This window comes from Sebastes fasciatus, chromosome 9 (assembly GCF_043250625.1).
Source record: "Sebastes fasciatus isolate fSebFas1 chromosome 9, fSebFas1.pri, whole genome shotgun sequence".
In the NCBI taxonomy this organism is placed as follows: domain Eukaryota; kingdom Metazoa; phylum Chordata; class Actinopteri; order Perciformes; family Sebastidae; genus Sebastes; species Sebastes fasciatus.
This window is the reverse complement of record NC_133803.1, coordinates 29,415,168-29,428,282: the sequence shown is the minus strand read 5'-3', so window position 1 is coordinate 29,428,282 and position 13,115 is coordinate 29,415,168. Positions and strand designations below refer to the sequence as shown.

The following is a 13,115-nucleotide window of genomic DNA, read 5'->3' as shown; positions in this document are numbered from 1 at the left end:
ACAGTTTAAATTGGTCAAATAGCAAATATCAGCATACATATTCGTGTCCAACTACACCAGCCAAAGAAAAAAAAAAAAAACTCTCAGGGGCTGAATATCAGACAAATAACCAGAAATCTCAGGCCACTACTAGAAATGTATGCAGACACTCACACATTGCCTTACAGGGAGCTATTTGCCTTGGCGCGGCACACTGTACTCTCTACAAACGGTCTGGGTAATTGGCGATACATATCTAATATCGCCAGTCATCGCCTCGCTCCCTGGATGTTTCTGACAAGCGGAGAGGGGAACCCTGTAGCTTTCAAAAACAGAGCAAACACTCTGCCCCGCTCCTCGGCTCAGCTCGCGTCCACACCGCTGCAGCTGCCCGATTCACTGCCTGAATGTTATTCTGTTTCCCTCGCACGCCAGGCCCTTGGAGAAGCCAAGGGGTGTCCTTAAAAATTCACACAGGCAAAGAGGAGTACTTTATACTGGGAGAAATAGAGAGGGCCCGCTCATGTCCGTAAGGGACCCCCCCTCCCCAACCCCCCTCCTCCATCGCAGGCATATATGATCTGTTGGCTTTTCCCTCTGCCCTTCGAGCATTACTCTTCACAGAGAAGCATGATCCAAGGCAACGCCAGCCACAATGAGGCTTCTCCAGTGGGCTTCTGGGTATTAAACAAAGGGCCCTGTTGGTAGGAACTAGCTAGCAAACAGCTGGGCTAATAGAGTGGGACTAATTAACTACAGGGCCGCTCTCCGACTCTCCCTGTCGAAGCTTGCTGGATGTTTACAAAGACCTCCCAGAGAAAGGGAGGAGAAAAATAAGAGGCTTTCTTCTTTGTGTGCTCTTTTAGGGAGAGAGGAGACACCCAGGACTGATTTTTAATGACACGTGTGAAGCAAATGTGATCCTCCTTCCATTTTCCTCTGACTGCCAGTGGAATTCAGTGCTAAACAATACCACTGGCACTGTGGTCAAAGCGCAAACACCCATAACTAGGAACTCAGCATGGGAGCATTGTCACCACATGCAACGATAAAAAAATAATTTTCTCTCTAATTGCTGACATTCTTACGGACAGTGACGAATCACTGCAGAACACCTGCTGATGAATAAAAGATCTAAGAGTTATCATTAAATATTGCATGTTTAAAAATCACATTATTGATTACTTTGCTTTTAGAAAGAGCATCTTCTCGCGTGTGGAGACCTCTGGCCTTACGTAATGCCGAGACATTTGAGAGTGTGAATGTTACGTTTCCGGGTAGAAATGGTGATTTTTTTTTCATACCAACGGGCAGTGAACCGTTCAGAGAAGAGTTCAGAGCGGAGCATGTGTTTGTCTCAGGAATAGCCTCAGAAAAAAAGGCTGAGAGAGGAGTTCACTAGTTAAAGGCCCTCAACCATCCAGCATCCTTCCTCTGAGCTGTTTCGCTCTGCTGGAGGCGGAGGACGGGAGGATGAGGAGGGCAAAAGATGGAGAGACAAAACAGGAAGGAATTAGAGAGAGATTGGGTGAAGGATGAGGTTTGGAAGGAGAGTAAGAAGGTGGTTTAAGAGACTGAGGAGTAAAGGAGTAAAGGGGGAGGATTGAAAGGATAGATGAGAGAAAGAAGGAGAGAATGAGTAAAGGAGAGAAAGATGGCCATTAGCTGTGCAGCTCTACAGGCGGAGGGGAAGAAAATGAAGAAAGTGGAAGAGAGAGAGACAGAGAGGGAAAGGTCAGTGAGAAAGCAATCTGTGAAAGGTAGAAGAGAGACAGAGGTGGGGGGGAAATACAAGAATGAAACATGAAGAAAAGAGGAGAAGAAGAAGGAAGTGAAACTGAGAAGGAAAGAAGAAAAATGAGATGAGAAAGGGAGAGTGTGAAAGATAAACAAGATAGGGAAAGAGGGAGGAAGAAAGAGGGAAAGCAAAACAGAGTGAGAATGAAACAGAAAAAAGATGAAGATGAAGAGGGAAAACAGAGATGTGAAATTGGAAAGATGGGGAAGAAGGGGAAAGAGCAAAAGGAACAAAGAGAGGTGAGAGAAAGGGAAAGAAGAGGGATAAACAAAGGTAGTGTTTTGGAGCGAGTGGGAGGCAAGGAAGCAAAAAGGGGGAGGAGAGAGAGAAAAGCACGGGGGTTCACAGGGAGAGAGAGAAACCGACTGAGAGTAAAATGAAAGAGGGAGACGCGAGAGTAGGTGGGAGACAAGGGAAAACTGGAGAAGAGAGGGAGGATGCGAAGATGAAAGAGCGAAAAAAGAGGGAGGAGAGACGGTGTCGGGGAGAGAGAGCGAGCAAAGTGCCAAACAGATAAATAACCAGCTTACTGGGATTACCAAGTGACTGACATACAATTTGCCAGAGCCAATATGACGTGGCAGTGATAGCTCTTAACCCATATAAACCTGAAACCAGTCCAAGATGTCCTCCGGTATTTACTGTTGTCACTGCGTCCTCATGCTGAGAAACACCACAGAAACAAACCAATCACACACATACACATGCAGAAATCAGGGTGTTGGCAGGCTTCAGGAAGAGGGTAAAGTAATGGTGTAAAAGCCTACATGAAAAAAGATACGGCCAAAAGTATGTGGATGCCTGAACCGGATGGTTTTCTCTTTTGCCACATAGTTTAAGTGGAAATATTATAATTGTTTTTTAATGCCAGAATCTATATATTTGCTTCATCTGAGTCTATGCGGAGGTAAAAGGAAGTTACCGCTTTTATTGTTGTAGTCTGAGTAACGTGACGTCATATCCGTTCCATATCCGTCAACCAAAACAAACCGCAGTCGCCCACCGCGAGCCGAAAGAGCACGGGGCTGACGGGAGAGCTAGCGTCGGACTCGGTGAAGTTAGAGGAAGTACACACGCGTGACTACATCAGGTTATTAAAATAAGGTGTTAACAAAGAGAACTGTATATACAAAATACAGATATGGAAATAAGATTGAATGGATTATATTCACCAGAAGATGTCCCTTATAAATGAAAATGAAAATGCTGGAAATAAATTAATAAATAATGCCTGACATTGACTGATATATTTGACTTCAGGGCATCCTACATGCTGAAAATCAAACATTCTTACTGTATTAATTTAGATATTTTTCAAAGTAAAAGTCCCTAGAAGTGTATGATTCAACTTTTTCCCATGGTCTAGTGTTAAAAAAGTTATAAAACGCAATGAATCGCAATATCGAATCGCAATACATATCGAATCAGCACCCAAGTATTGTGAAAGTATCGAGTTTGGAGAATCGTCCACTATTCCCTAGAAAGTAATAAAGTGACAATAATCTGTGTTTAAGGTATTATAATTCATCCCAAACTCTGTATTAACTTGATACTGGATGCTTATGGTAATGAAAATGATAAAAAAATATGATAATTTTCTACTTTTTACTGTCTTAAATTTACCTAATTTAACAGTTAACATGTTTTAGGACCCGGACATACGTTCATGGCTCCCAACTCTCCTGTAATGCGCCTCATTCATTGCGCCGACACACACCAACACACATGTATACACACTCACTACTCCACATTTTACCCTCTAATGAACTTCAACAACAAACAAAAACCTACAATAAGAGAGAGGGGGGGTGTATGAGGATGTAGAGAGAGAGAGAGATGATGAGAGAGAGAGAGACAGAGAGAGAGAGTGAGAGGAGGCGGGCCATCATAAGGAGTGGGCCTATAATTGGAAAGATGTGAAAAATGAAGTGTCAGTTTGGTCAATAGAGGGCAAAGGTCACAGGAGCAGGAGCCCAAACTCGGCACAGAGCACGCTCATTAGAGCGACCAATCAGATGTTGCCTGGCTGCCCAGACCATTAGTCATCAGAGGTAGAGGCGTGCACACACACACACAAATATTGCTTTGTTTTCACTGTAATTTCACTCTTTTTTTATCAGTCTGTTCTCCTCTTCCACATCATCTGTCCATCTTTTATTTTTATCTCCACTCGTGTCTCACCTCTCCGTCCCTCAGCTCCCCCGTCGAGCATTAATGACGAGTGAGAAAGAAGGACAAACGGTACGTGAGAGAGAGAGAGAGAGAGAGAGAGAGAGAGAGAGAGAGAGAGAGAGAGAGAGAGAGAGAGAGAGAGAGAGAGAGAGAGAGAGAGAGGATGTGTGTGAAAAACACAGAAAGAGAGAGGATGAGACAGACAGAGAGACAAAGAGAGACAGAGAGTGTGTGTATGTGTGTGTTGACTATATAAATGGCTGCTCACTGGAGTGGAAGGCATGGCGGCGCTCTCTGCTCCCACCCAGGCTCTGCCTCCTGGCACTGGCAACCCTGCAAACTGCTCGCCTTGACATCGCCTTCAATAATATATGAAGTTGCCTTTTTGCCTACAGTTTGTTTGCAACACCGTCGCCCCACCAACGCCAACCCATCCTCCCACTGATGCCTGTTTCTGTCTCTCTCTCACACACACACACACACATATTCTTAGAATGCATACAGACGAAGGATGTTCGACCCAGCTAAACATAATATCAATGAAAAATCCCGTAAATCATAATTTGAATATGCACATTCTTTGCACATTTAGTCAATAACTCCTACCCAGAGCATTTTAGTTGAAGTTCAAGTGCATAGACTGTCAAAGATGCAAGCAACCTGTAACAGTTGCAAGCTTCAATGCCATTGCTTCATGATAAAAGATGTGACTAATCTGAAAAAGTGTCTCTCTTTTTAGCTTCAATTTCCTCAAAACCGTTCCCTTCAAATAATCGCCATCACCATCTTATGACGAGGGGATCGTACGTCAACAGAAAAGAGAAAAGTAGGGCAAACTAAAAACAGTACATACAATATGAACTTTGTATTCTGGGATATAAGAAAAGCAGGAGCACACAAACAACCCAATATGATGAGATGTAAAGCTGACTGCATGCTAAAGGACTGTAGCACAAATCAAACAACCGCTGGCGTGGCGGCGCCAGGAAGACAGAAGACGCTCTCTAGACTTGGGTACGAGCCGTCTGCCGCACCATGCAGCAAGACAGTGAAACCCTACCAGGTCCAGAAGAGCTCTTATATAGCTGACCGTGACCCCTGACCTCCCTGTGAGTTACTAGCAGCAGCTGAATAAGCCTCATCTTAAAGTTCTCTATCGTGTACTTGATGTATATGATATAACGTAGCAGCACCTTGGTATACATGTAATTTGTGTCCCCTTCTCCGCCACCTGATAAACATGAAAAAGAGGCAGAGAGTCAGACTCTTACCCTGTTCGCTGCTGTTGTCGCCGCTGTGTGATGTGTGTCCGCCGCTGGACGGTCCCGGCGTTCCTCCGGAGCGTGTGGATGCCGTGTCATCATGATCTCTGTTCCAGGACGTCTGTCGTAAAAAAAAAAAATAGAGAGAGAGAGATCAGTTAATTTAATGTCAATTTCTTGTGTTTTTTCTTCCATCATTAGTTGTGCTGATTTTATGCTGGCATTAGCAGGCATATTTTATTATCTTCTTTTGAAAACTTCTGCCAACATATATCGTACATTATGTGGAAGGAAGTCCACGCAAAAACACAAACTCACACTCACAAAACGCATCATTTGCCAACTCGCAGCCCGTTCACGCAGTGTGTGTGTGTATGTGTGTGTGTATGTATGAGCCCCCGCAACAGTCTTATGGAATGAGGATTACGGGGGCTCGATGCAGAGAAAGGCCCGGACAAATAGCGAGTGAACATGTTGTATTAGTTCCCAGCTTTCTGAGGCATGCAATCCACGGCTGCCTCCATTTGGCTCAAACCACTAGCAGATGAAAATACAAAACAGCTACAACTTAAGATAGGCCGCAGCGAGCGCCAGGGAGTGATGTCATCAGAGCAGAGCGGACCGGAGAGAGAGAGGGAGAGAGGTAAATAATTCAGACTATTGCTACATATGTATAAATCCTCTGTTTTGTCCAAACATTAAACCGAAAATGGATGACCAATCCCGCTAATGTAGAATTCAATTTCATTTAAGGGCGGCCGAGCCAAGACGGAGACATAACCAAATAAGCTCAAGTTTTCCCACAATCTTTTCTCAAAGAAAAAATGAAAGAAAATACTTCATGACCGACCGAAGTGAAGCGGACGTCAAACTTTATATAGACAAATGAAAAAGTCGAGGTATTACCACAGAGTGGAAGTTCATTCCTTTCTCTGCGACTTCAAGAAAAATAGCAGATGAACATGAGCAGCTGACGAGACAAAAGAGACTCAGGAGACCTGGGTTTATATATAGTAAGGTGTGTGTGTGTGTGTGTGTGTGTGTGTGTGTGTGTGTGTAAGGGTAAAGGACGGTCATAGGCCAGATGAGTGTCAGCTGCAGAGCGGACGGCAGGGGAGCAAATGGTCCAGACTAGGGCTGACCTCTCTTCGTTGGTCATTTTGGTGTTAAGGCCGGCCCACACTAAAAGATTCTCCAAATCTTAACAGATTTTGAAAATGTGAGCGACGCCACACATAACGACATGTTATTTTAAATGTAACTGTTTTGTTCCTGTAGTGTGTGGAGAGCAACAATTTGGCCAAAACAGCAAACCACACACTAACAGATTCATAAACTAAAAAAAGACAAAAAAAATCGCAAAATCTCTTGCGATCAAACGTGACCTTAGTGTAAACAAACATGGCGGACGACGGCCAGTAAGAATTAGCGATGTTTTTGTACTACTTTGTACTGAACATTCATGAAGGATGGATGGATGAAGTCATGGAGACACGTTAAAACACTCGTAATGTTGCCACAAATTAACGAGTTGGTCCTCCATTTCTGAGCTCCATCTTACTACTACTTTATGCTTTGCATTTTGCATTAGCCCATGCATTAGCCGCAGCCGCCTTGACAGCGGTGGTTGTCCTTCCTTCTTCAGTCAGCTTGGTTCTCTATTGGCTATCGTTCTTTCCCACGTGACTGCGCCATCGGCTGTCCTCGGGGTTCCCCACACACAAAAGGATATCTGATCGTAAATATTGAACATGTTTAATATTTACGATTTGAGATCGGTGCGTCCAGGATGGACTTCCTAGCCGATCGGAGGATGTAAAAAATCTTTACAACCATTAAAAAAATCTACCGATTGTCAGGAGGAGGGAATCGGGCCCAAAATTGGCTTGATTGTCGTGTAGTGTGTACTGTACATGAATTAGTCCACTAAGATTTCTTTAGTCGATAAGTCATCTTTTATAAATTTTTTCATGCTGAATGACTTATTTCCAAGAAACTTAAGAGCACATCTCTTGTAAACACAAGATTTAAAGTGATGCTTTTTATGTGATTCTTTGTGGAGAAACTCAGTTTTACAGATCTGTAGATGAATCAGTTAGTCGACAAAATCGTACGAGTGTTAGTCGACTAATAATTTCTTAAGTCGAGGACAGCCCTAGTCCAGACAGAAGGATAAAGGGAAGACACACATACAGTGTTCAGACACACACAGATAAGCAGACATCACATACATGCACACACAGTCAGATACTGACATATTAAGTTCCCTCACGCACACATTTACAGAGACACAGATACACACACACTGAAATCAGGATCTGCCCCATACGAAGCTGCTACACATTATTGAAACGTAACCAGATGTTACCTCTTATCTCTCAGTGCCTCTGAAAAGCAACATCAGCACTGAGGACAGGAGGGAAAAGAGACTTCAAAATAGAAGGAAATGGAATCTAATGTCTTATCACACGCAGCTATAGCTTTCACGAGCAAACACGCAACAAACAAAACACACACAAACACTCGAAGCCTACGTGAGCCTATCTCTGCTCTGCCAAATCAAATGAAGCAGATATCAAGGGGGCAATGTGGTGTTTGCATCACGCTTTTAGGGCTACGTGACGAAATGAGTGATAGAAACCCAGATGGAGGAAGAGAGGAGGGAGGAGAGAGGAACACACTGGGGAACAACTGGTTTCAATTGGGATACTACAAGACTGAATCTGCGAGGAGGATTTGGAGCCGAGTTTAGAATTATGAAAAGAGGAGCAGACATTAATTCATGACACAGGGTTTGTTTTAAACAAAATGTAGAAGGAATAAAATAACAGAAAAGAATATACAAGTCAGCAAATTCAACACATTTGGAGTCTATTAGAGCCCGTTTGATGTTCCTGGGCTATGAAATTATAATCCAGCGCTTACATGGACGATATAATCGTTGTTTTCCAAATTAGGCTTTGAGGCTTTGCAATAAAGAGGAAAGTCGCTGCACAAAGACGTGACTGAGGATGGTGATTGGGTAGATAAACGTTGATTTTAACGGGGATAAGATACCAAGAGGGTGGGTTTTTTTTCCACTTCATACAAATTCTTTATTGCCGACCATAGAACGCTGAAAAATGAAACACCCGTGCATGACCGAGTAACTCCAGAGAACATCACAAGTGAGGTAATCCAGACCACATGCTCAGCGCTCAAACAGTTAACTCCGGCTTCTGCCAGCTCCTCCAAAAGTGCAGCTTTTTAAAAAAAAAATGAGCAGAACTTGTTTATTCAGAGCTCTGTGAAAAAAAAAAAGAATAGCACAGTACCCCGGGGATGTCGAACGGCAAGTATTAAAAAACCCAAGAGCCTCAGCTTTGCAAAACGGATTCTTTTTCTTTTTTTCTTTTTCTTTTTGTTTTAATTCTGTAACAAATTCCACTTGAAAATATAATTAGAAAGTGCAAGGGGAAATGGCAAACTACTGCATTAGCTGTAATTGAACAAAAGAGCGCTTTGCCTGCTGGGAGGTGGCCGCTGAGGCCCCATGGGAAAGGGGGCGGGGCTCAGACAGGGCCTGGTGGCATCTCCGCGGGGACGGGGAGTTTATTTATAATCACAGGCCGCCCTTGGTCGGAACAGGCCCGGCACTGATCTAACACTCAATTAATACACACACGGCTGACATCACATACCAGCACACAGCATGTGTGCACGCAGCACTATTTTGGTCACTCACACACTCACCTTTTATCTACCTTATGCAAACACATCACGGCACCGCCATACTCACAGTCTCTATCTAACAAAGCACACACACTTTGACCACAAGACACACAGCAACAAAAACACACCCTGTGCCAACAAGCGCACAGCGTAGAGGTCCACCTTCAACATATGGGGTATGTAAATCCACGAGATGAATAGATGCATAAACAGAAAGCTGGAGGAAACACAGAGAAAGAGCGAGCTGTCCCTCTGCACACACAGCTACACACTTGATTTATTCTGTGTCCCCTTAATGAGCCGCCATGGTCTCTCGCCCTCTCTCTCTCTTTAACTCTCTCCCTCTCGCTCTCTCTCTCTCTCACACTCCTGTGCGGGATGCAGATTAATTCAATGCTTAATTGTTTAGTAAATTCAATTTTCCACATTCTATTCTGCCTAGCTTTAGCTAAAGTTCTTAAATCTGCCGCGCCAAGCCAAGGGAACCCTGTTTGTGAGCCATGCATACCTTTTTTTTTTTTTTTTTCATTACCATTTCTCTTCCTTCCATCGCCCTAATTCGCCATGAAAAGATTTTCCTTGCTGGAAATTCTGATTCCGCTATGATCGGTGATGCATTCCAATCCAATGCATTCTCATTGTGCCGCGTCTAAGATGCGAGGGGGGGCTTCCCTTTCTCGCTGTGCCAGGCCCCATATCATACAAGCGCTCATGCAAGAAATGTTGCCTTGCCAATTCATTTGCAATAATAAAGAAAATGGTTAAGGTTGTTGTGCTTTGCCCCCCTCCCTCCCCTCTTCCCTCACTCTGAAATATCTTTTGTGATGATATGGATATTTACTTTTCACTCTGTGCCAGCGAGCGTGCAGGAATAATCATATGTGCATACTTAGCGGCACAGACATACATAACCCCACACACATACACTCTTCAGTGGTGGTACATCTGAATCAAAGATGACAGTTGGGCTACTCCATCTCCCAGAATGCTTTGGTGCATATGTTCTCTGCGGTTGTTTTCTTTAACACCATTTTTGACCTTTTGCGAGCAGCGCTGCTTCCTCAAGTTGAAATCGGCGAGAATGCTATGTGTTGCAGCGGCGAGATGGCCTGCAAGAGCTCGGGACACATTCTCCTACTCGGCTGAATGCTGGTGGGGAAGCTGTTAGTGAAAGGGGCTGAAAGGCCAGCTATTGTAAACTCTTGTTTACACTGTGACTAGATAAAGCAGGATCTGCCTCTCTGATAACCGGCCTGGCAAGTGCTTGCCCAACTACCTCCGCTTTCTCTGCTCTCTCCTCCCCTCTCGCTGCAATATTCCAAAAAGAAAAGAACGGCTGATAATGGTATGCGTGGTGCAAGAAAAAAAAAAAAAAAAAAAAGGAGTGAGAGAGCAAAAGACCCTCCTCCCTCCCTTTCTGTTCTGCACTCCCCTTCCTCCCTAACTCTCCACAATAGACAAAGAAAGAAGAAATAACCTTATAATTGCTGAAGGGGGTGAGGGAGAAAACTGGATTTGGTCTCTTGAGTAAGTAAAGTATGCTACACTGAATAGCCGTCAGGTACTCTTCAATCGGCTTCTCAAAACTGGCGGGTTAACCTCATCGAGACAACCAAAGATAATTACATGTTTGAGATAATTACCAGAGCTTTTAAAGTCCATTTAGATGACACTCACGGAAACTGACAAACTGATTTTCTTTCTCTGTGGCCTCTTCCACTTCAGCTCTCGCTGCAGACTCCTTGTTTACCCTCTGTGAGCTGAAATCCAAACAAAAACATTAACTGGAGTGCTCTCCCCTCCGCGCTATCTAACCCCAAACAAAGCATATTTCCTTTTATTCGCCTGTAAATGAGAAGGCAGGCGTAATTTCTTAATGACGTGTTTTGCTGCGGTTTCTTTCGTTAGCCTATAGCCTAGCTCGACTCGCAGCCGGCCGCGCTGGGATGCTCTCGCCAGATCCCTTGGAGACGGGGCTGTTTGTGACGGTGGCCATTGTCAGAGGCTCACAGGGGGTTAAGGGGGAGAGGAACTTTCCATTAGCTAAGTACACATGTGTTAAGCCAGGTTATTGTTTACTTAGCCAAAGAAACCACAGCAGGCCTCGGGGACAGACATGGCCGCCCATCATAAGTAACACGAGACACAAGCCAAGAACTTTATTTGCGATTGGGATTTGGTGTCTATCACAGGAGAATAGTTACGACACAGAGCGGCTCCACTAAGTTTCCAGCAATGCTGCATGATTTAAAAAACAAGTAATAAATCAACTGAAAGCTAGTGCAACAAAAGTATGAAAGTATACAAGAAGCTCCTGACACTTCTTTGAAGTCACCCTGGCCTTGATTTGCTTAATCAGAATCACCCCTACTTGTTATTCCACCACAATAATGAAGAGGCTAAGAAACACACAAGTCACGTGGTCGCCTCTTTGTATCACTTGTTGAATCCTTAACAGCCGCCCTGCATTCACTCCCCAATGGAAAAAAAAGGGGAGTTCAGGGGAGGAGGGGGCGTCGAGGAGGGAGGGGGCGAGTGGGGGTCAAACCTCTCCTCTATTCAACTACAAAAGCTGCCATTACCAACAATCACCGCCATGATTCACAAGTTTGTATGACGATCAGCAGCGTGCCACTGTAGGAGAGAGGGCGATTGAAAAAGAGAGAGAGAGAGAGTGTGCGCCTGTTAAGTCGGGTGTAACTCGATACATACTTCAACGAGAAGCGGATAGATTAGCGATAGCGGTGTACTGATTAGGAAAATAGTGGCTGACCCCGGCGGTCAGGGTTTCCATTGAGTTAGGAGGGGAGGGGGGCCAGGGGTCACTCTTTGACCGCCAGAGTTACCTAAACCAACACTGCTGGGTCTCACTGACCTGGAAACCAGCACTTGTATGGCATAACAGTGCCAATTGTTGGGGAAAGATACCGCGATAGCGCTATCAAGAGTAAATTCTTACACAGTGACCACAAGCTCACACAAACAAGGTTTGTTTAGGAAAGATTGTGCGCGACGTGAGAAAAACAGCGACGGGTCCCAAATGTATGGATGTTATTTCAGATTGCAATCACACTCTGGAAATGTCACAAAGCCTCTTTAATATAAAAATAACTCTTGACTAAATTAACTCAACACATCAACTGCTGAGCATTCATTCTCACATCCACAAAAAAAAGGCAGCCGGAGAATATTTTTAAGGGAAATTTCAATTATTTCCAGCCCCACTTCAGCCTGCATGGCTCAATCAAGTAGAGGAGCTCTTGAGACTTGGAGTGAGTCCTCAGCACTATTAGTAGTGTTCTGCTCTACAGCGGAGAGCCCGGGCCCTCCGAGTTCATTAGCAAATTGCTGCGCCCCTCCCTGTGCTCTCTGCGCAATTAAAGGCAACTGTGCAAATGACGTACAGCGGCGTGGAAATACCTCCCCGCTTCTTTAGGCGGAGGTGAACATGTGTGGCCAGGCAAATAGGGGACGCAATCAGCGGAGCCACCGCTGCCACATTTCCACAACAACGACGACCGAGAGATTCGGTGTGGACACAAGCCTCTCCACATTAAAGGGCCTGTGCAAAATCCACTCAGAATAATGGGACTTTATCGTGTCTTTTATGTTTCTATACAGCTGAACTCAAAGCAGGATGTAGATGTCTAATGGGGCAACTGGAAAACGTGCTGCTCGAGTGAAGAAATGAGGCAAACGTGGCGGGAAGCTCTCCAGGGAGCGGCAGGGAAAGGGTTAAGAAAGTCCAACTGGTGCTAACCAGTCACTCCACTCACATAGCACCTGAGGGGGGTGCTGCATTTATCAGGCCAGTCTGAACACACACATGCACACAGACACACACATATATGCATACACTTGTAGACAGATGCATGCACACAGCTCATGCACGTTTGCACAAACACACACACACACCTACACAGAGAGAGACACACACACACACACACACACAAACACAGGAGGGTGAGCCCAAACTGGCTGGGCTGCATTCACAAGCCAGCACAGAGCCTCTGTGACTTTTTCACCTCTCAGCTATGCTCTGCTTTCTTTTGAAAAGGGGCGCTCAGTCAGCGTCCCTCCACACTCGCCTGCATATAAGGCCGGCTAACAAAGCAACGTAAAGACATGTAAAGAATATTCTGAGAATTAACTGTTATGACGCAAGGGTGCATAAGGCAGCAAGAAAGTCAGCG

The 13,115-nt window shown here is 44.7% G+C and overlaps 1 protein-coding gene across 10 annotated transcripts in view; it reads right to left on the bottom strand.

Moving 5' to 3' along the window:
* meis1b (Meis homeobox 1 b) overlaps positions 1 to 13,115 on the bottom strand; it is a 235,713-nt gene that overhangs the window by 71,758 nt on the left and 150,840 nt on the right. For all 10 annotated transcript variants that reach the window (XM_074647112.1, XM_074647111.1, XM_074647109.1 and 7 more), the window contains one exon: positions 5,221 to 5,332. In XM_074647112.1, the coding sequence (XP_074503213.1) occupies positions 5,221 to 5,332 (112 nt within the window). The remainder of the gene's footprint in view (positions 1 to 5,220; positions 5,333 to 13,115) is intronic.